Here is a 22,448-nt window from a genome sequence, read left to right on the forward strand (position 1 = left end):
CTGGGATATCACCCTGCCTTCACCCCGCCCCTGCTGTGGTGCCCCCCACCCCTTGTTATGTCTCAGTGGCACTCTCAAGGCTGAGTCCTCCCTGGGTCCCTGGCCGGCTCTCCCCACCCTGCTCTGGATCAAAGCAGAGAAAAGGCCACTGATTTAACACCCAAACTGCCCTAGTTGCTGGCTGGGGGCGGGGGTGTTTGGCAAGCAGGAGGGCACTGAGCAGCACCATGGGCAGATTTCCTGGGTATGCCTGTATCTAAGGGACAATTTAGTTATCAAAGTTTGCTGCTTTGCTGTGAAAGTAAATGCTTTGGGAAGGCAATTTTCAGTTCAAAGTTCGGGGGTTAGTATTAAACATAGGGAAGTTGAGGCAAGGAGAGGTGGGGGAAACTGGCCCCCACCAGGGTCCATGCTATAGCTCAAACATTGTGGCAGTGACTTTTTCATTCTGACAGACCCAGGCTGATTCACCGGTTTATTATATTGACAGAAAACAGTACTTTAATCCCCAACTTATGGATGATGGTAAAGGGCAGTTCATTTCCCTCCAAGCTACCAGATCTGCCCCAACAGCAGGCCTTTGGACTCCTCCGTGGGCTGGGGCTATCTTTGATACTTATCTAGCTCCAGGCTCTAGAATCTGTGCTAGCCTGGAGTTTGGGAAGAACTCGGCCCCAGGGATGGTTAATCTGTCACAAAGAGCCATTCACCACCCTGGGGTAATATTTGAGGAAGACCTTGTTGGCTAAGTCCACAGTATCACCTTGAGGCTGACTGGAATATCTCTTTTTGCTCAGAACAAAGGACTTCTCCAGCTGGAAGACATTTTTGTCAAACTGCTGTTGCTGAAAGGAACACTCTGAGCCAAGGCTGCCCGCCAGTGTCTCCAGGGAAGAGGCGCCAACGTGGAGCCATTAGTAATCTTCTACCAGTCCCGCCAAACTGTTTGTTGGCGTAATCTAGGATGTTGCCCTCTGGACCCCACAGAGTCAACTGGTAGAGGCTATCTGCTCATAGAATGGGCCTCAGCCTCACTAACTGCCACTGCCGGGCCTGCTCCAGCCAACTGCCCGCAGCAAGAAGCGTTTGTCAGTAGCCAGCATCTCATCCAGTACCGGCAGAAGTTCATAAGCCAGGATACCTCAGCCTGCAGTAGGAGAATCAGGTCCTTTTTTCCTGTAGGAGATCGTCACCTCCTCATAGTACAAGCTGACCATCTCTTGGATTGCCTGGCGGGTGATGTCCACCAAGTCATCGCGGAAGGCTGAGCTGGTGGTCAGGTTGGGGCAGCTTTCAGCAGCAGCCGCCAGGCCTTCAAATACATCCGATCGGTCTGTACCAGACAGTGGTATTTATCTTTAGGGAAGGTCGCTTGACTAGTGGGCTGCGATTGTGCCCAACACCGGCCTCACCAGAGCAATTGTAGACGCTCTGAGCAGTAGCTTCCAGGCTTCCTCTGCATCCCCCTGGGAGATCCCATACCGCCGTTTAGCAAAGCCGGTCACCCAGGCCACCAAATCTGGCATTGGGTCCTTGCGCCCGCCTAGCTCAGTCATGAGGGCGTAGACCACTTCATTCTGGCCAATGCCCTCAGGAGCTATGCCACTGCCTATCATGGTGGAATTGGGGAAGAGGCGTGGCAGCCTCAGGGCCTCGGTTCACAGCCTCCAGGGTTCCAAACAGGCCATGGTTGCCCCCCGAAATAGCAGCATGCCACCAGATGAAGGGCTGGCCATGAAGGAGTCTGTGCGACTATACACAGGCTTGCTCTCAGCAAAACAGGTCCAGAACAGGGAGACGGCCCAGGGGCACAGCCCTAAGCACAGCCTTGACCTGGTCGGGCCCCCAGAACTGGGGTTCATTCTGGAAAAGCCAGCATTGGAGCAGCCACACAGCATCAGGATCCGCTGCAGTGGTGGGAGTGGGAGGACAGACAAGAGGGGTGATGAGAGGAGAGGGCCAGGGGAGTGCTGGCCCATTTCTACAAATAATGGAAACAGAGGTCCAGAGAAGGCAAGCGACCCTGTCACAGGAGGACACCTTACCCTGTGACTGACTGCCCCACTGATGGGATATACCACCACCATATTTCCTTCCTCCTCCTGTCTCCCCGCAACTGGGAACTCCAGGATAGTGACATTAGAGTTTCAAGGGCATTAAAATTGTGTTAAGCCATGGATTCCTGGGCCCCAGCTCTGAACCTTCTGATCAGAAGTTCTGGGTTGGGCCTAAAAATGTGCATGTCTGACAGTGCTATGGTTTGGATATGGTTGACGTGTAACTTCCAGGGGTTCATGTGTTTAACTGTATCCTAAATATGAGGTATTAAGAGGGTGGAAAACTTAATTCCATTATGGTGGTTTGCAGTCGGGGCTTTGGGAGTAAGCCTCAGGTATTTCATTGTAGTAATTAAAAGTAGACTAATACAGATAGGCTCCAGAGTGGTGCTCATGCCACTAGTTGTAGATTAGACTTGGAGCAACCCTGCTCAAGGAAGACTGAGCCAACCTGCTCCCTTCCAGCTAACACACAGACCTCCATTAAGTCATTCTTGCCTTGGGCTGCTCTACTCGTCCTTATAAGTGGCAGGAAGGAGTCTAGGGTTCATATTTGTACAGCAAGATAGATACGTACTATCTTTGGGTACAAGCCCTAACCCTGGCCTGCATTACCTGCTTTAGCAATGAGGGAGAAATCAAATCAAATCTTTTCAATAGGTAGCACTTAGTGATTCTAAGTGCCAGGCATCATGTATATATAAAGTAGGCCCATTGTACAGACGAAGCAACTGAGACACTGGGAAGGAGGGTAACGTAAGTCATACAGCCAAAGACAATAGTGTCAGGGTTTGTCCCTAGTTATCTGATTCAGAGCTCATCTCTCAACCACAGGGATTAAATGAGATGGCATGTGGGTACAAGTGCCTGTTAAACTGCAAAGGGCTGTTACAGCAATAGGTTATTCCCAGTCTCCTCCCATCCCTACTGACCTCTGCCATACCCATCTATCTGGTGGTCTAGGGGACTTCCCTTGCCCACCTCCCCAGGGCACCATACCTGCAATCATGGCCTCATAGACAGCAGTGGTGATTGCGGCGAGGTAGGAGGGCTGTGAGGAGGGAGGCCGCATCTCATTGAAAGTGTCAGCCCCGTAGATGTGGTTGGTGCCAAACCTCTTTGTTCAGTTCCCATAGGAAGAGGCTCTCCAATGAGGGGAACACGGGGTCTTCTGGAGCCAGAAGGTAGGGACAGGAGTAGGAGCAGTTGACATGTCCCCAACTGCTCAATCGGGTGACATTGATCTGTGGGAAACACCCTAGTGGAGAGCAAAAAGCTCAGAGAATTACTGGAGACTGACATAGAATTCCTCTTGGCCCATAATCCCTTCCTCACCAGCCTAACCTATCTCTGGTTCCTGGAGTGCATGTGTTTTTTTTATGCCCCTGTACTTTTTGTACACTGCCCCCTGCCTGGGCATTTTTTCCTTCGCTTCCTCCCTCATCCCCTAGTTCTTCCCCACTACCCTTTACGTTTCACCTGTCTGGGAAAGCTTTGCTATCTCTCTACTTCCTACTGGCTGAAAGCAGCAACATTTCTTGTTCAAGATAAGGTCCAATACTGCTCTGCCTGAGCCTTTCTGGCCCTCTTCCATGTGGGCCCATGTACATTCCTGCCCTGTCACTGTCATATCCCCCTGCTAGCTTATCTCTCACAGGGAAAGAGCCCTACGGCACCTTCATCACTGCATCCCTAGGGCCAAGCACACAGCAGGGTCTGGCAGCCCTGCACAGCTGGACAAACATTCACAGAAATGAGGTTCCTGCCACAACTCACAGTGCAAGTGAGGCCAGCACTGTGAGTAATGGGAAACTAGGTGCTTGTGAGCATGAAGGAGGCCCTTGGGTGCTGGCAAGTCTTCCTGAATGAGGGAAGTCTCAGTTGAGCCTTGAAGACTTTCCCAGTCCACAAGAGAGGGGTGTATAGTACAAAGAGGAACAGAGACCAGTGTATCCCTACTAACACTCTGCCAGGTCATATTCACACCCAAACCCTGGTGGTTAAAGAAGGTAAGAATCTATTTACAAGTGAGAAACTAAGGCACAAGGGGAGTCATGGTAATCGGTCCAAGGTCACGGTTGGTAGCAGGAATCAAACCCAAGCCTACATCCATAGCTTAAGTGTTTAAGTCATGTTTTAACAGAAGGAAAAACTCCCTCCGTGAGCTGCATAGGGAGTAAGGGAAAGCCTCACCTGGTGAGAGCCTTGGGGACGTGCCCTGCGAATGCAGGTAACACGGGGATCATGCCAAACGAGCGCATCCGGTCCAGGATCCGATGCTGGGAGAAACAGGAGGGGGGCTGGTGAGCTTGACCTCTGCAGCCCCCATGGGGGTCCCTCAATCACTCACGATACAGTCACTGTGATCTGGTTAAGTCCTTTAGGCTGTCAAATTCCACACCCTCCCTAGGCCTGTGACCTCAGCACCAATTCTGCCCCTTCCCTTTCCCATCTTTTACCTGTAGGTAAATCTGCTTGAGGTGCCAGAAGCGGGACAGGGGGCCACCCCAGGTATGCAGGTTGCCCATGCGCCCCCCAGGCCAGGAAGGCAGGACCAGTGAAGTAGTCATTGATTTCTGATTGGGTCAGGCCCAAGGCCAGGTACACCTGGGGAAGAGGGAGATCCCTACACATATAATATATTCATCACCATTTGCCAACTGATTCGTTCAACAAACATTCATCCATTGCTTCTTTGTGCTGGAAGCTACAGCTACTAAGACAAAATTGGACCACAGTCCAGGGGAAAGAGATCTGTGAGTTCACTAAGCTGTCATCTTTGGTGCATGGGTAAGGAGATAGGACACAAAGGGGTTTTCCCCAAACCAGGGAGGAATCTTAGAAGGCTTCATGGAGCAAAGTTGGCCAGATGGAAGGGCAAAAAGTCAAAAGCATTAGGAGGTTCCCAGGGAGGCAGATCAAGACTGCTAATATGGGAGAATCTGCAAGATCAGAAGATTGGTCTGTGTAGGGGTTAAGGGAGAGAAGCCCTGGGTTCTTCAACTGTTTTAGCATGATGCTGGGGTCTAGCCCAGGGTAAGCATGTAGATGTGTCCACCTCAGGAAAGAAAGCCTCAAATTCTGAGATCTGAATCCATCATGCACTCCACTAACATTTCTGGAGTCCTTATCTCTATATGCCTGACACTGTTGGCAGGGGCAGACAGACACAACTGGGGGACATGTGGTAGGCAGTAGAGTGTGGAGGGGCTAGGTGGGCACGCACCCGCTGCCAGATGGCCTCCTGGCCACTCCAGGCCAGCGCCAGGTTGATGCCATTCAGCGCCATCCAGTCAATCTCTTTCTCCCAGCGGGCCCAGTCCCACCACACGAAGGAGTAGCTTTGTGTGCACACATTCTGGTAATATCGGTACCTGCAGGTGAAGGCACGAGTTCAGCATGTCACTGGGGGCAGAGAAGATGCTTTCCCATCCCTGAGTGTCGATCACCTGGAAGAGCTCAGAGATAGCATGGCTCTGGAATAAACTCCCCTGTCACCTAATGGAGTTGGGAGGGGTTCCAAACATGGCCCCTCTTCTGCTTCTTTCTGGGATCCACCCCAGGTGGAGCTTAGGCTTGGGTATTTAGTTTCTGAGGTGCCTGCCCACCAACTCTCAATACTTCCCCCAGAGCCCTCTAGCCTGGCAGATATTTGTAGGAGCATATTCCATTTCCATTCAACACTTTCAGAGCCCCAGCTATAGTGTCTATATGTCCTGGTCCTTGACTAGGAAGTGGGGGGGGGTCCCATTTCAGGAAGGGGGCTCCCTGCCCCACAATCTGAGGGGGAGGCAGATGTGAACACATCACCTTCATGCAGTGTAGCAAGAGCTAGAATAGAGGCCTGTGAGCAGGGTGGACGTCATTCCTCAGTTCAGCATCTTCGAATAGAGGGTAGGGAAGGAATGAAATAGAACTTGCCCATCGCAATTATGCACCCATCATGATGCAAACCCTCAACCAACACTGCTCGGTAGACGTCACTGTTTTCATTTTTCAGATGGGCCAGCTGAGGCTCTGAGAGGCTGACTTAAGAAGCATAGTTGTTAAAGGCGAAGCTAGGATTTGAAGGCAGAGCACTGGACCCTAAGGTCAGCAATTCCTTCTCAGGCTTTCAGCTTTCTGCAGCTCCAACTCATTGCTGGAGTGAGGCGGGGCATCAACGAAAGGGTGGGCGTCCCCAGGGCTGGAGGGCTGGAGGCAGCTGCCCGGGAGCGGTCGGGACCCATACCTGTTGGGCGTGGTCTCAGCCAGCTCTTCCCGGCACCACTGGCAGCGGCTGCGGTAGGTGCAGCTGAGAACCCGACCAGGCCACCTGACAGCCGCAGAAGTCGCGCAGATAGCGGTGCAGCCCCGCGGCGGCCGCCACGCCCGTGGAGCCGCGCACCCGCACGCGCGCCCCGCCGCCGCCGCTCAGGCGGTAGGTGTCCAAGCCCGACTCGGTCGCCAGGGCGCGCTCCACAGACACCAGAAATCGGCCGCCGGCCCGGGCCCCAGCAGCCGGACCACCAGCTCCCGCACGACCGTCTCCTCCCGGGCCTCATCGACCGAGGAGCTCCCAACCCCTGCCAGGAGCAGGAACCCCAGAGCTGCGGCCACCGTAGCGGCCTCCATGGTCCCAGCATGGCGGCGCCCAGCCAACAACCAATCCGGGCTCGGGACCAGGGGAGCGGAACAGCTAGTGTCCAATCAGCTGTGGACCTCCAGCCACGTGGAACTTAGGCTGGAACTCCCGCTCGCGGCCCGTGAGACTCAGCTTCCGGGCCCAGACCCAACCCTGAGAGTGTCTTCTGACCACACGCGGAGTGGGGGCGCGTGACTCCATCAAATACCCAGGGCCGCATGGGGCGCATTGCCCTTCCCAAAGCGCCTTCAGGTACAACGCGGGTTCCTTCCGTCCAACCAACAACCCATTAAAAAAAAGAAAAGAAAATGGGGGTCGGGGACGTGCTCCGTGGCTCACGCGTGTAGTCCCAGCTACTCGCGAGACTGAAGCAGAATGATCGCAAGTTCAAGGCCAGCCTGGGCAGTGTTAGACCATGGCTCAAGATAAATAAACAAAAATGGGGGCGGGGTAGAGTTGGGGAATCACCCAGGGCTTCGCGCATGCTGGCAAGCAGGCGCTCTTCCCTTGAGTTACATACCCAGTTCCCCTCCTATCAAATAAATATGAACTTGGAGTTTATTTTTTCTTTATTTATACATACTAGTGATAGATAGAACCCAGGGCGCTTAGCCACCGAGCCACAACCCCGACCCGTTTTAAATTTTTTAAAGAGAGGGTCTCGCTAAATTGCTGAGACTTGGCTTTGAACTTGGGATCCTCCTGCCCTCACCCTTCCAAATCGCAGGGATACAGGTGTACGCCACTGTACCCAGCTGCACTGCCTTAGCTACTAGGCTACTGGCAAGGTAATAGATGGTCCCCACCGTCCTTACCTGGGGAAGACCTGGATACAATATTTATATTAGAATTTCCATCATAGCTGTGATGCTGTGGTGCAGGGAACTTAGCCTAAGGCAACCACATTTAATCTGAAACCCAAGCATGAGTAGAACTTGTCTAGGAGAAGAGATAAAAGCCTTCCATGGAGAGAGATGCACAGAGAAAGGCACCAGGGAATTAAAGAACTTAGTGAATTTGAGGAACTGAAAGGACAGATGGTTGGAGGAGGGATGGCTGTAGCAGGGAGTGGTGGGTATGGGAGGGCACTCCTTCTGACCCTTAAAGGGCAGCAACAGCAGACACAGTGGCGCACACCCTGTAATCCTAGCTGCTCCTGAGGCTGAGGCAAGAAGGCTTTGCAATTTAGTGAGTCCCTGTCTCAAAACATTAGAAGCGCAGTGGTAGGTCACCCCTGGGTTCAGTCCCCAATACTGGAAAAATAAATAAAAGGTGGCAGCAGCACAGAATTGTCTTCTTTCTACAGATTGGGAAACTGAAGCCCAGAGGAAGTGGCTTGGGCAAGGTCCATAAGCAGTAGTGACAGGGAACAGACAGACGTGAGACATGGGAACATGAGGTTAAGGGAATAGTTCTATAAAAGGCCCATCAGCCAGGCATGCTGGTGCACACCTATAATCCCAGCAATTTGGGAGACTGGGGTGGGAGGGTCACAAGTTCAAAACCAGCCTCAGCAACTTAGACCCTATTTCAAAATAAAAAAAGGGCTAAGGGCTCGGGATGTGGCTCACTGTCCCCGAGTTCAATCCCTGATATGGGGTAGAGGGATGGGCCCACTGTGCTAACCCCCATATGCTTTCACTTTTATAAAAACAATTTAGGACTGGAGATGTAGCTCAGTTGGTAGAGTGCCTGCCTCAGATGCACAAGGCTGGGTTTAATCCTCAGCACCACAAAAAATAAAATAAAAATAAAAAAAAAATTAGCTGGGTGCAGTACTGGTACTACCTGTTATCTGCAGGAGAAATGTAATCCTGAAATAATGCAGTTAAGAGGAACATAAGTTATCCTTAAGCAGGGAACTTTTGTGATTACACAGACCAGATTCCAGAACTCGGGGAGATAAGGATAATTCCCTCAACCATAAAATCTGTTAAGAACAGGTTCCAATTAGAATTGGTCAGCATGGGCCAAAGTGACCTAGAGTTGTCTTGGCAGTGGGGACTTGAAAGTCTGATGTCATCCTGCTGCAAGTCAGAAGTCAAGAGGTGTATCTGAGCTGGGTATGGTGACCTACGCCTGCAATCCCAGCATCTCTGGAAGCATCTCAGGAAGATACACGTTCGAGGCCAGCCTCAGCAATTTAGTGAGACTATATCTCAAAATAAAAATAAAAAGGGCTAGGGATATGGCTCAGTGATAAAGCCCCTCTGGGTTCAATCCCCTAGTACCAAAAATAAAAAAGTATCTAGGCAGGAGTCTCCAATAAACTGGAGGGCAGGAGGAACATACACTATTTCTCTCCAAGAGGACCCACTCTCTCCCTTGAGAGTGTCCCCTTTCCCCCTTTCCTGTCCCTTCTAATGAATTCATTCCTGTTACTCTGAGTTAACATGTCTGAAAACTCTGAACTGACTGCAAGAATCAGGGTTTGAAGGGGGATGTCTCTGCTGCCTCAGTTTCCCGGCAGACCCCACCCCTGTAACAGTAGCGGAACATCTCTGGGACTAGAACAGGGAGCTCCTGATTCCTAGAGCAGGGTTCTGGCCACTACTCCCCAGGCAGTGCAGCTTCTCAGACTGCCTGTCTGGACAGGGAGGGTTTGACCGGCATGTGGGGCAGGCTGAGGTGGGCTCTTGGGAGAGACTGCTGTTTCTAAAAGGATGCTGAGTCCTTTTGGAGTCATAGTTGATTTTTTCAGATTGTCATCATGAGTGGAGGAGTATAGGGACAGGGAAGGGGTCTGAGAGGGGTTATATAGTGCAGAGGATCCTGAAAGAGGAGTCTGCCTCCTCCTCCCTGCAAACACAAGCTGCAATGCCCTACTCTGTTCCTGGCTCAGCAAGCAGCTCCTATAGGTGTGGCCCCTGCTCCCACTCAGTTGCTAGCATCTGGAAGTTTCTCAGCCTTCCCCAGGGCGAAGCTCCAAGACTGCCCCCGAGCCTTCTCCCTAGGCCATCCTCAATTCCCCCTTCAAATCCTCCTTGGCTCCGGGTGAGGTTTGTTAGACTCCTTCAGATTCTGTTTCACCAGGATTTCTAGATCTTAGGGAACACATGGATGGTGGGATTGGGCTACTGTCAGACTGAGTGCCTCTCTGTCTGGTCTGGGTTCAGCCAGGTGGTAGGGGGTTGGCTGGCAGGGCCACCATCCAGGGCGTTGGTAACACTTTCAGAGCCTAAGTCCATGGTTTCTGGATGGGGAGTATCTCTTGTCACCGCACCCCTACACCTCCGTCAGACTGGGAACTCTTTAGTAGAGGGCTGACTGGATAGATTAAGATACATCTATAGGATAAAATATTAAGCATTTTCTTTTTTTTGGGGGGGTGCTGGGGATCGAACCCAGGGCCTTGTGTTTACAAGGCAAGAACTCTACCGACTGAGCTATCTCCCCAGCCCCAAGCACTTTCTTGAAAAGAAAAAAAAAAAAGGGAAGATGTTGATGAGGCTCAGAAAATGATACCCCAAAATATGGTGCTTTGGTGCACTGGGTACTTTGAAGTAAAGGACATTAGTGCCTCAGAAGGAAAGGCTCTTTCTTTTAGTTGTCTTTATTTTTTTTGCAGTGCAGAAAGTCTTTTTTCTGATCTCCTGCCCCCCTTTCCCCACCAAGGCAGGGAAAGCTCTTCCCCACGGTGGGTGATAGAAACTGAAACCCATTGCCCTGAAAGCCAGCCATAAAACCTAGAACTATTAGTCTTTCCCCTGACTTTCTTCTTTTTGTCTTTCTTCCTTTTTTTTCTTTTTTGTGGTACTAGGGATCGAACCCAGGGGCACTCTATCACTGAGCTACATCCAGCCCTTTTTTAAAAAAAATTGAGACAGGATCTTGCTAAGTGGCCCAGGCTGACCTTAAACTTACCCTCCTGCCTCAACTTCCTGAGTCCCTGGGATTGGGACTGGCATGCACCACTGTACCTGGTGGTCTTCCGTTGTTTTTCTGTGTAAGAGCTGGCCAAAGAAAAATTATATACAATATAATTTATATACATTGTCTGCTATTAGGTCATAAGACTCTTCCAGAGAGGATTTGCTCTATACCAGGAGAAAGGAATGCTAAACAGAGGCCAAGAATCTAGACAGATCTTGCTGGGTTTCCCTTTTCAGTCTGTTACCATTAGGTCAGACTCAGAAATTTTGTTTGGTCCATTTCTACTTGGTCCTCCACTCTTCATCAAATCTCAGCATAAAAATGGGCCAGTTTTTCCTGAGTCTTTATTTCTGAAGGCTCTTATGTCACATAAAACTTGGATTAAATAAATCAGTCATGCTTTTCTTTTGTTAATCAGTCTTTTGATGTAGGTAGGGTTGTTGGTCATGACTTTTCCGATGGGCAAGGAAAAGTATCACACCTTTCCTTTCTTCCCCAACAATGTGTGCTGGTTCAGAATGTTCTACAAAATTTATTTTTAAAAGGCGGGGCATGGTGGCCCACATCTGTAATTCTACCAATTCTAACAACTGCTGAGGCAGGAAGATCACAAGTTCCAGGCTGACTTCAGCTTCAGCAATTTAGCCAGACCCTGTCTCAAAAAAAGGACTGGGGATATAACTCAGTGGTAAAGTGTCCCTAGGTTCAACCCTTAGTACCAAATATATAAGTGTGTGTGTTGTGTGTGTGTGTGTGTGTGTATAAATATAGACATATTAATTCAAGCTGGGTGTGGTGAGCCCCTATAGTCACATCTACTTGGGAGGCAGAGGCAGGAGGATCCCTTGAGCCTAGGAGTCCCAGACCAGCCTGAGTAACAGTGAGACACACCCTGCTCCCCCCAAAAAAGATCAAACTAGTGAGTATAGTACACTACAATTTGTGTTAAAAATAAACCCAAAAAAACTCTATAAAAGTGTTGGGGGCGGCTAGGGTTGTAGCTCAGTGGTAGAGTGCTCGCCTAGCCCATGTGAGGCAGTGGGTTCAATCCTCAGCACCACATAAAAATAATTAAATAAAATAAAAAGTATCGTGTCCATCTATAACTAAAAATATTTTTTTTAAAAAGGGCTGGGGTGGGCCGGGGAGATAGCTCAGTCGGTAGAGTGCTTGCCTTGTAAGCACAAGGTCCTGGGTTCGATCCCCCAGCACCACCAAAAAAAAAAAAAAAGTGATGGGGTACCAGGACACAGGGTGGAAGACTTGCTTATTTAAAATAGGGCCTTTTATAGTGTTTGAGCCTTTGACCATGTGACACATTTTATTACTCTTCCAGTTAATGCGAAAAAAGTTGGCTGGGTCCCTGCTTGCTCTCCATCTCATCTGTCTTGTGCCCCTGGCCAGCCTGTTGCTCTGCCCACAAACCTTACAATAGTCTCAGGATAGCTTCTTCCTCTGTCCTGCCAGTCCAGTTACTTCCCGGCCCACTTGGCCTGAAGAATGAGTCCTCCGTCTGGCCACCAGGGGGCAGTCCACACCTAAGACGTGCTTTGGGGGACTGAGGCTGGGGTTGGGGTGCACTCCATGAACCAAAGGGCAGAGGCTGTCAGCAAACTTTGCACTCCCATACCATGTGCCTTCTACCCAGGGCTCCTGGGGAGTGAAACGTGCAGTCCCCCCAGTGAAGGTGGTGATGGAATTGTCCCTTATCTCTATCATGGTTGGGACTCCCCAGCAGGCCCGTGGCGACCCTATCCTACCATGATTCTAAGGCCTCAGATGTAGGGTATTTCCTGAACAGGGATACAGACTCACTCAGATGTCTAGGGTTCGGGGATTATACGAGAAGGGGGTCAAGGAAAAGGGCATGTCCCTTAAAAACAGTGGGAGCTGGGGATATAGTTGAGCAGTAGAGCACTTGTCTAGCATGCATGAGGCCCTGGGTTCAGTCCCCAGTACCACAGAGAAATTCAGGAGCAGTAGAGCCATTCTATTCTCTACCCCCACCCAGGATTCTGGGCCTTCCCACAGATTCCAACTCAGCTCATGGTCAGCCCATCTTTAGCTGGCTGCTCTGGAAACAGTCCAAGGCCACTATATTTTGAGAACTCAACCCTGTCAAGGACCAATTGGGTATGCTTCCCCACCAGTTTTTTATCAGCTAGACAAGAGAGGAATTTCTTTCCAGGGAAACCCTGGACCTCTCTACCTCCCACTTTGTTGAGATTACATACACAAAAAAAAAACTTTACCAATTTAAAATATACAATGAAGTGGTTTTAGAATTGTGCAACCATCATCTTAGGCTAACTCTATTTTCATCATCCCCCAAAAGAGCCCTTAATTGTGGTCTCCCCCAACACTTGTGTGTGTGGTGGGGGAGGGGCACTAAGAATTGAAACATGAGTGTTCTACCACTGAGCTACGTCCCTGGTCCTTCATTTTTTGAGACAGGGTCTTGCTAAATTGCCCAAGCAATCCTCTTGCCTCACCCTCCAGAATCGACAGGATTATAGGTGTGTGCTACACACCTGGCCTATGTTCAGCATTTTGAGGAACTGCCAGACTGTTTTCCAAAGTAGCTGCTCCACACTCCCCATTCCCATCAGTAGTGAGCTAGGCTTCCAACTTCTCACCAACACTTGGAATTGTCTTTCTTATCAGTGGAGTACTGTGTGACCTGCATTTGATGTATATTTGATGTGTAGTAAACCCGTGAAAAGTTGTTGAGCACCTTTTGACCATTGAAAATAGCTTATTTGAAGAAATGTCTCTTCAAATCCTTTGCCTGTTTTAAAAAATTGTCTTTAAGCACAGTGGCCCATGACCATAATCCCAGCTACTTGGGAGGGTGAGGCAGGAAGATCACCAGCTTTGCGATTTGAGGCCAGCCTGAGCAAGACTCTCTTTCAAAAATATATAGCCGGGTGCAGTAGCACATGCCTGTGATCCCAGCAGCTCAGGAGGCTGAGGCAGGAAAATCACAAGTTCAAAGCCAGTCTCGGCAAAAGTGAGGTGCCAAGCATCTCAGTGAGACCCTGTCTTTAAATACAATACAAAAAATAGGGCTCAGTGGTTGAATACCCCTGAGTTCAATCCCCAGTACCAAAATAAATAAATAAAAATTTTTAAATAATAAAAAGGACTAGAGATGTAACTCAGTGTGGTAAAGCACCCCTGGGTTCAATCCCCAGTACATCAAAGGAGGGAAAAGTCTTTATTCTTGGAAGAGTTGTTTATACATTCTAAGTCCCTTACCATATATATGATTTGAGGCAAATACTTAAATATTTTCTTCTCTCTCTCTCTCTCACTGGTGATTGAACCCAGGGCTTTGCACATGCTAGGCAAGTGGTAGACTCTGCCCCCGCCCCAACCTTTTTAAAAAGTGTGACTTAATTTTTCTTTCGAGCCAGTCTTGCTAAACTGCCCAGGCTGGCCGTGAACTTGCAGTCCTGCCTCAGCCTTCTAGCCTTATGGGGTGCACCACCATACCTGATGTTTCTTTCCAGTTTCTTGATTCTGACTTTTAAAGCACATCTTATCTACATTTTTATCTTGTTACTTATGCTTTGGGTGTTATATCTAAAAATCAATGCTTAACTCAGGGTCACCAAGATGTGCTTCTAGGATTTCCTCTCAGGGCATTATGGTACACTTTTTTTTTTAGTTGTAGATGGACAAAATACCTTTATTTTTATTTTTTTATGTGGTGCTGAAGATCGAACCCAGTGCCTCACACATGCTAGGCAAGCGCTCTACCACTGAGCCCCAGCCCCAGCCCCAGCCCTGGCATTATGGTTTTAACTAACTGTATTTCTGAGTTCATTTTTGTATAGTATGGAGCAGCAATGCAAATTTGTTCCTTTGTATGTGGATACCCAGTACTAGCACCATTTGTTAAAAAAACAATTCTTTCTTCATTGAATTACCTTGTTCCCTTTGTCAAAAATTAGCTGGCATAAGTGCTGGAATTTATTCCTGGACTCTCAATTCTGTTTCATTGATTTTAAATGTCTATTCTGATAAAGCTTTTTTGAGTAAGAACCAGAGCACAGGCTAAAAGAGCTCACTAACCAAAATTTTCTTTCTAAACCTTTTATTTGATGAGCCTGGTGGGGGTGGAACACCCCAGGGCCTACTTCAGAGGCAGATGCACTGCTAGTGGGGAGCAAAGGTTCTGGCTAGGGTGAGATAAGGAATACAAAATGAACAGGGTGTCCCAGACCCTCCCCGCCCCGTCCCTGAGCAGCAGATGTCAAATTCCTGCCCTGGAGGAATGTGGAGGGAGAGTGTAAACCTCACAGGGCAAGATGGCCCCTCCCTGCCCAGGGGCTTCCTGCAAGGTTCTGCTGCTCTTTGGCCTGCTGCCTGCTACCCTCAGCACTTCATGTCCTCCAGCCTCCCTGAGGAACCCGTGCAGAGCCTCCACTTACACCAAGGCCAGGAGCACCAGAGCTCAAAATAGCCAGGCCACTGACCCCGGAGAGCACACTTGGAGAAGGGGGAGGTCAGATGCCCAGGCCTCTCCCTTCCCATCCTGTTAGAATGTGCAGTGAGGGAAGACAAGATGAAGACGGGCTTCCCTGTCCCCTCCATGCCACTTGCAGCATCTGCAAAGCTGCCTTGGCCCATCTGAGTGGGCAGGCACCTGGGAAACTTGAGATAAGGTGAGAATTTCCAAATTCACAGCCCAGCCAGGGGCTGGCAGCTGTGGTCTCTGATTGGAAATAAAAGCAGAAATGCTGGCGGGATGTGGAATGTGTGGGGCACCAAATGGACTCAAGGGCTGAGCCCAGAGTGACACAGGGGCTGTGAGCACAGACACAGGCAGCCTCTTTGGGAGAGTCAAACACACTTTATTGAGCACAGGAATGTCTAAACAGAGGGGCCTGGGTAGGGTTCCCCGCCAAAGAACTCTGCTTCAAACCCCATTGTACACAGAACAAAGATCACCATGTGAACCAGGGCACAAGAAGGGTGGGGCTTTGTACAAGGTCTACATCAGGTCATAGTAGGCCAGCACACGGTGAAGCTGGGGCAGAATTGCCCATGTCCAGGGCCAGCCCAGCCTAGAAGAGTGTGTGAGCAGCTCTCTGGCTCACTGAGAAATGCCAGCATGGCAGGAGGGCATGGTATGGCTGCCTCAGGGTGTTACCTTCACCGTGAAGGTTGTGGGCATGAATTTAGCAGAGCAGCCAGGGCTGCTGCGCCGGCACATGATTAGAAGGCCCTGTGATCCACAACCCAGGGGTGTGCAGGGGTGACAGGTGTGGTTCCTTGGCAGGGCTGTGCAGCTCTTACTGGCAGCCCTGCCAGTCACCTCTAATCAGCAAACTGTAAATGATGCTGACCTTCCCTGCCCAGGCCTGCACTCCTGAGACCAGGGGTCAGTGTGGAAGTAGGAGGGAGCGCCGCTGGGCAGAGCAAGCAGGCCTGCAGGCCGAACCAGCCTTGATGACCGTAGCCCTACACTCAAGACATCATGATCAAGGGGTGGGGAAGGTCTCAGGGTCTCACTAGGAAAGAGCTTGAATCTGAACCCTCTGCCCTGAGGTGCTGCTGGGCAGTAGCCAGTTCAAGGGAGGGAAGCCTGTTGGTGAGCCCACCAGGACCTCTGTCCTGTGCACTCCCACCTGTGCTATGTTGTGCTGGGTACCACCAGGTGTTGGGTGGGAATGTGGCATGGGGGTTAGGAAGGTGCTGTGGGTATCCTGAGACCCTTGAGGAAAACGAAGAGAAGCCACTCACAATGGCCAGATAGGTCCAGCTGAATTCCTGATTCAAAAGCATTGGAGGGGGTGGCAAAGAAGAAAACATCTTCCTGGATACGCTCCTGCTAATCTGAGTAGGGCGTGTTAGAGCATTCCCTCGGAAGAGAACTGTCGGGCGCCGCTCCAGTCCCTAGGCAGTAACTCCAGTAGCAGGAGGGGGGACTCAAAGTCTAGATGCCAGTGGCATGGCTGCTCTTCCATTCTGAAGCCTGGGGCTCAGAACACTGCGTGGCTGCACAAATAAATTCACCACCAGGGGGCGGAAGAGAGCAGTCTCCAGCTGGCTAGAGGCCGGGAGTTAAATGCGGTGCCCAGTGGGTTATGAGAGGCAGCCAGAGCTCCACTTCTCTAAAAAATCTGTACCCTACACACAACGCTGGGTGGTGAGAGACCCGGGGGTGCCAGCTCTTAATGACAGCTGGGGAAGGTGGTGGCAGGGGTGACGCAAGTGCCCTGGTGTCCAGGAATCACAACCAACAGGCAAAAGGAGCACACCTAATGGAGGGAGGCAGGGAGGGGACCTGGGCACATGGCCCCACCAGGGGCTTACTCATCAAACTTCCCTTCCCGAATGTGTTCAAAGGAGAAGGGTAGGAACTTGAAACCGGTTCCACTGTAGAATTTATTCTGGAACTCAACCCTGGAAAGAGGGAAAAGGACAGTTGTCATCCCACAGAAACTATTTTCCTTTTTGAGACAAGGTCTTGGTATAGCGCCCAGGCTGGCCTCCAGCTCCTAGACTCAAGCAATCCTCTTGCCTCAGCCTCCCCAGGACAACAGGGGCACACCACAATGCCTGGCCCATAGAAAGCTTTTGAAGCTTTTTGGGACTTCCCAGTAGACCCAGAAAGACGTGCTGTGCCTACCTTCCTCCAGGCTTCACCTTCCTGGGTGTGCTTGTGAAAGCTCTGTCCTCAGTCCACTTCCCATGTCCAGAAACCACTTTTAAAGCCCAGACCTACCCTCAGCAAGAACTCAATATAGGATGAGTGGACAAGGAGGTCCTCAGTTCCAGTTCTTGCTTTGTCCAGAGGATGTTTAAGCAGAACTCTTTGTAGACAGCCACATGCAAAAAGCATCAAGTTGGCTTGAGTCTTTTAACAGCAATGAAGTTCCTGAAGAAGAGTCCCCCAAATGGCCTTTCTGGCAAGGGCTTGCATAGCCCACCTCTAAGGGAAGCCCCCTTAAGGGACCGTGGGCCAACACCACTGTTCTTATTTGTTCCTTTTCTTTGGAGGAGGAAGGAAGGGGGGGTTTGAGAGTGCATGTTGAAGGCGTTCAGTTTGGGGGAGGAAATTCTCAGGAAAGCAGGGAAGTTAGGAGGGGAAGTCTTCTGAAAGCAATGGCAAAAATATTCTCCAGCCACAAAAACATCTGAGAAAAAATTCTCCTCTGGGGACCAGAAGGAAAAACAGGACCTTAATTCCCTTCCCAGGCAGGCGACCATTCCTGCTGCTCTCCTTGGGGCCCTTTCTAACTCAGAGGGGCAGGAAGAAGCGGGAGCAGGGCTGCCTGGCCTGCTTCCTCCTGCACTCGCCCTGGAGAGCTGCCCAGCAGCCAAACCACCACCAAATAAGGGCAGAAAAATGCATGATTCAGAGGATAAAAAAGCCAAGGAGAGCTGCCCTGAGGCATAGTTTCCACTTGGTACTTTGTGACCCTGGGGGCACCACAACCCTGCAAGAATAGGCAGGCGTGGGGACTGAGGCTCCACAGGACAGGTGACGTGAGGGTGCAGGGCAAAGGCTTCAAGAAACTTTAAAGCTTTAAGATTCCTTTAGTTCCCTTGCTTAAACTCTGGCATCTGCCACAGCTTGCCCTCCAAGCCAAGAAGGCAGGAATTAGCCACGGGGTGGGAGATGACCAGTGGCACTGTGGAGTCCCCAGAGGTCCCTTTGGCCCTGGGGTGCTGGCCGGGAACACCAAGTGGCAGCTGCGAGCTCCACCCCTGGGAGAAGAGTGAAGTGGGATTTTCTGTGTGGGCGTGAGCGCAGCTTTGTCACTCCACTCCTGCGTTCCACAGGAGCTGGGCCAAGGCCCCACAGCCTCCCTGGCCTGGACACTTCCCACTTGGGCCAGCCCATTCCTCCAGGGAAACAGGATCCAGGAGGAAACAGAATAGTTCTTCCAAGTGAAGTTAATCACAGGGTTGCTACAGGACCTGGATCACCCCACTTTCAATGCCCTAAAAATTCCTCCTGCAAGTTTCAGCTACTGAGGCTGCCTTTGGGGGCTTAAGGTGGGGAATGGGTAGCTTCCTGCTTCTCACTCTGTTGGGTCTAAATGCTTCATGTGGGGTAAGCTGTGTGTGTTTGCATATAACAAGGGGTGTGTGTGTGGTGCTGGAGATTGAACCCAGGGTGCCTCACCCCTGATCTACATCCCCTGCACTTTTTAAAAAATTCATTTTGAAACAGTCTTGCTAAGTTGCCCAGACTGGTCTCAAACTTACCATCCTCCTGCCTCAGCCTCCAGAGTCACTAGGATTATAGGCATGTGCCACCACACCTGGCTTAGCAAGGGTATTTTCAAACAATTTAATAGTGAACAAGTCATACCACAGCTTCCCAGCTCAAGACCTAGGGGCAACTGTCAGTCTTGGTGGAATATAATGCTCCTGAGTTCTAGCGAATTATTCAGAACTTTGACCCTCTGGCTGGCTAATCACACAATTCTAATTTCCAAACAAGGCAAATGGAGCAGGTGCTTTGCTTGTAGATGGCCGTAGGGGTACCACCCTTCTCTCGGTTCACTTCTGCTTACCTCATGGACCCACTGGGGTCTAATAGGGGACACTTGCCTGGGCTGGGGCAATAAATTCTGCTGTGTGGGCAGACAGAGGGTCCCTCTGACACCACCTGATACTGCCCCTCCCACCAGCTACTTGAGACTGGAGCCTTAGGTGGCCACAACCAGGGACATCTTTTTTTTTGTTTGTTTTTGCTTTTTCCTTTTCTTCCCTACTGCTGGGGATCAAATGCAGGGCCCCACACATGCTAGCCAAGCAGTCAAGCACCAAGCTACATTCTCAGCTCAACACCTTGAGTCTACCTAGGTTCATCTGACTTCAGCTCTCCCCAGTGGTCCTTACCCCAAGCTCCCAGCACAAATCTGGAAAGCAATTTCCCTGTCAGTTTCCCTACCCTCTTCCCCTGAACCAGGGAAACGTGTGCTTCCTGCAAATGTACAGACATGAAGTCCTCTGTGCTGGGACAAGGAGAGCCTCCTGGCCGCTCTGAAAGTTCTTCTTTATGGGCCACTGCACTGCTGTACTCAGGGAGTCTCCCTGGCCCTGCCATGCCCGAGCCACTAAAACGCACCTCTAGAATCCAAACTGCTATGAAAAGAGCCTTGCGAAGTCTGACAGGTTCCTCTGGCATGGCTTCCAGCTCCCACAGTTGGCAAAGGCCAGAGGGTCAACTGGGAGACCAAAAGAGATCATTCCTGCCATGGAACAAAAACCTTTTTCCTGACTAGGTGAAGAAGAAAAGGGTTCTGGGGCCCTTCCTTTTCTGGAGAGGTGTGACTGAGGGAAGGCAGTTTTGGAAAGTCAATCTAGGCTAAACTGCTTTTCTCTTTCTTCACTCTGAGCAGTTCAGTCTGATGTCCTATCTGATTGTCCAAATGTCAGTCAATGTCGCCTGCCTGGTTCTTACTTCTCCTGGGGCTGCCTTTGTCTCAACACTCCATGTTGTCAGGCTGTGGCAACACTGCATTCCTTATGACAAACTGCTTCCCATTTCTGCCCCATTAACCATCAACAAATTTGCGACTGCACAAGTTTGCACATTTAGACACATATAGAATCTGATAGATAAGAAGGGATCGGGTTCCTTGGAAGGGAGGCCACAGGGCAACAGTCTTTCTGCAAAAACATCAGTTATCACTATAATCAGATCCCTGCCTTATGCCTTCTCTGAGGAAGAAAAGATGTCTAACTAGGGTTATGTTTTAAAATATATGACCCACCTTCTTATGACAATTCATGATCTTATACTACTGCTTATGTTATCACATCAAATATTTTTTCCTCTTGATCCCACTGAAGAGACTAAAAACTTTGTACAATGGAGAGGCCCCTGAATCAGGCAACTCCACGGATGAAATGAGACGTATGAAGATGCCTGTGTTGGATGCCTGAAAAACCAGCAGGCAGATGGATCCCTGTGGCCATGTTCCACAGGACCAGCTGTTCCTACTTCTGGTCAGTGGCCACAGCTCTGAGCTCCTCCTGCTGCTCTGGACAACTGTTAGACCCAAGAACCCTTGGCACACACTCACATTCAGCCAGGAGAGGGCGCACAAGTACCAATTTCATTCACTTTTTCGGCGTGGCCCCAAAAGTGCCACTGGTGACGCCCCTTCAAAGATGGGATTCTGGAAGTTCAGAAAGGAGTTTTTCACTTTTTTCTCATCTACCAATTAACTAGTAAAGATAAAACTATGACATGCACAGCAGGCCTATTCCTAGCAAACTACAGAAGGGTATTCAGATGGTATCATGTGCCTCCTTTTGGGGCCTCCCCTCTCTCCAAAGAAGCCAAAAATAGTTTCTTTATGAGGGACCCTAGTCAGATGCCCTCTCTCCAAAGCATCCCACTGTTCATCAGGGTAGCCACAATCTGTACCTAAACACTTGTTTAAAGTATGTGCCAGAGCACTGTGACAGACGCTTGGTGTGTGCATTTACTGTTTGCTCACTGTAACCTTGTCACAAGGATATTGTCCTCTCTCTCCAAGAGAGAAAGGGAGGTTCCGAGAGGTGGTGCTCTGCTCAGGGGCACCTGCCCAGTATAGGAGGGCAAGGATCCCAACCCAAGTCAGCCTGACTCAGAAGCCTACTCTCCTGCCACTCACCCACCTCCTCAGGTTCCTTCAGAAGGACATGGGAAGACACCTTCACTTGAAGAGTATGTGTGAGCATGAGGAAAAAGTAATTCTTTTTTTGGTACTGGTGACTGAACCCAGGAGTTCTCTACTGAGCTAAAACCCAAGTTCTTTTTAATTTTTATTCTGAGACAGGGTCTTACTAAGTTGTCCAGGCTAGCTTCAAACTTGCAATTCCCCTGCCTCTGCTTCCAGAGTCACTGGGATTACAGGTGTGTGCCACGGCACCTCACAAGAAGTGACATGGTGTGTCCATCTGTCCAGGACCTTGATGTCCTCACCCTGCCTAGGGAAGAGGTAGCCAGCCTTCATGTGACCTGGAATCAAGGTGGGTAGTCAATGTTCCCTCAGCTCAGGGCTCAGGAGACAGAGACATGAACAAGAAAGGAAGGAGGAGGCCAAGAGGGCAGGCAAGAAAAAGTGAGTCACCAGGCTGGTTACTCAGACGTTCCCTCACCAGAGTGGCCGAGGAAGTGTGGCGGGGAGAGTTCACTGATAAGCTGAGAACAGGGAGCCAAGCCAGCAGTCTGAAACACCAGCACTCCCAACCCCCAGGCTCCAAGTAAACAAGGCACTGGGTGGGGAGGAGGCAGCCAGGAGGGGAAGGGCCAGACCAGAGAAAGAATCTACTGACACAGCGGCAGTCTCCCAGGGCAGCTTTTGAGGGAAGAGTAGTCCCAGCCAAAACCTCCTTCTTCCCCCATAACTGAGCACAACCAAGTGTGAGGAGGTTGCGCTGCAACCCAGTCAAGAGAAAAGGCAAAGGCAAAGGAGAGTGAGAAGAGGTTCCTCATCAGATGCTAGATGTCCTCAGGTCTGCAGAACATGACAGACATTCAAAATCCTCTTCTGGCCTTAAGGCCACCAACACATCACTGAGGCAGGCTCAGTGAGTTTATGTCCCCTCACCTGTAAAACAGTGGGGGTGGGAGGTGAGTGTTCCTCTAGGGACAGGATCCAGAGCTCCCAGAAATTTGGTGTTTGAGACTCCAAAAAGGAGGGAGAATCATAACATAAAGAAGGAAATGGAGACCTAAAGGGAAGAGTTTGAGTAGGGCCACCAGATAAAATACAGGCTGCCCAGCTTTTTAGTATGAGTATGTTCCATGCACATTGGGAAATACACTAAAAATTATTCATTCTTTATTTGAAATTCAAATTTAACTTGGTGTTCTATATTTTTATTTGCTAAATCTGGCAACCCTCACTGAGGTCACCAGTCACAAATAAGCC

General features: G+C 50.2%; 2 protein-coding genes and 1 long non-coding RNA gene across 7 annotated transcripts in view; 1 reads left to right on the forward strand and 2 right to left on the reverse strand.

Moving 5' to 3' along the window:
- Positions 1 to 1,771: 1,771 nt before the first annotated feature.
- Positions 1,772 to 8,411, reverse strand: Naglu (N-acetyl-alpha-glucosaminidase). Its single transcript, XM_047544346.1, is given in 9 exon segments — positions 1,772 to 1,907; positions 3,057 to 3,315; positions 4,251 to 4,336; positions 4,517 to 4,591; positions 4,593 to 4,664; positions 5,284 to 5,431; positions 6,289 to 6,314; positions 6,316 to 6,527; positions 6,530 to 8,411. Coding segments are annotated over 8 exon segments (1,014 nt in total). The 5' UTR covers positions 6,672 to 8,411; the 3' UTR covers positions 1,772 to 1,907; positions 3,057 to 3,062.
- The window catches only part of LOC124979736 (uncharacterized), a 41,967-nt gene continuing 25,384 nt past the window's right edge, over positions 5,866 to 22,448 (forward strand). Inside the window, exon 1 of the long non-coding RNA XR_007107675.1 lies at positions 5,866 to 6,933. This is a non-coding gene — a long non-coding RNA (uncharacterized LOC124979736). The remainder of the gene's footprint in view (positions 6,934 to 22,448) is intronic.
- Positions 15,374 to 22,448, reverse strand: part of Atp6v0a1 (ATPase H+ transporting V0 subunit a1) — a 58,944-nt gene continuing 51,869 nt past the window's right edge. For 3 of the 5 annotated variants that reach the window (XM_047544342.1, XM_047544341.1, XM_047544344.1), the window contains exon 22: positions 15,374 to 16,968. In XM_047544342.1, coding sequence (XP_047400298.1) covers positions 16,875 to 16,968 — 94 coding nt within the window. In that variant the 3' untranslated portion in view covers positions 15,374 to 16,874. The remainder of the gene's footprint in view (positions 16,969 to 22,448) is intronic. The other 2 variants (XM_047544343.1, XM_047544345.1) reach the window with 1 other exon arrangement.

Source organism: Sciurus carolinensis, chromosome 3 (assembly GCF_902686445.1).
Source record: "Sciurus carolinensis chromosome 3, mSciCar1.2, whole genome shotgun sequence".
Classification (NCBI taxonomy): domain Eukaryota; kingdom Metazoa; phylum Chordata; class Mammalia; order Rodentia; family Sciuridae; genus Sciurus; species Sciurus carolinensis.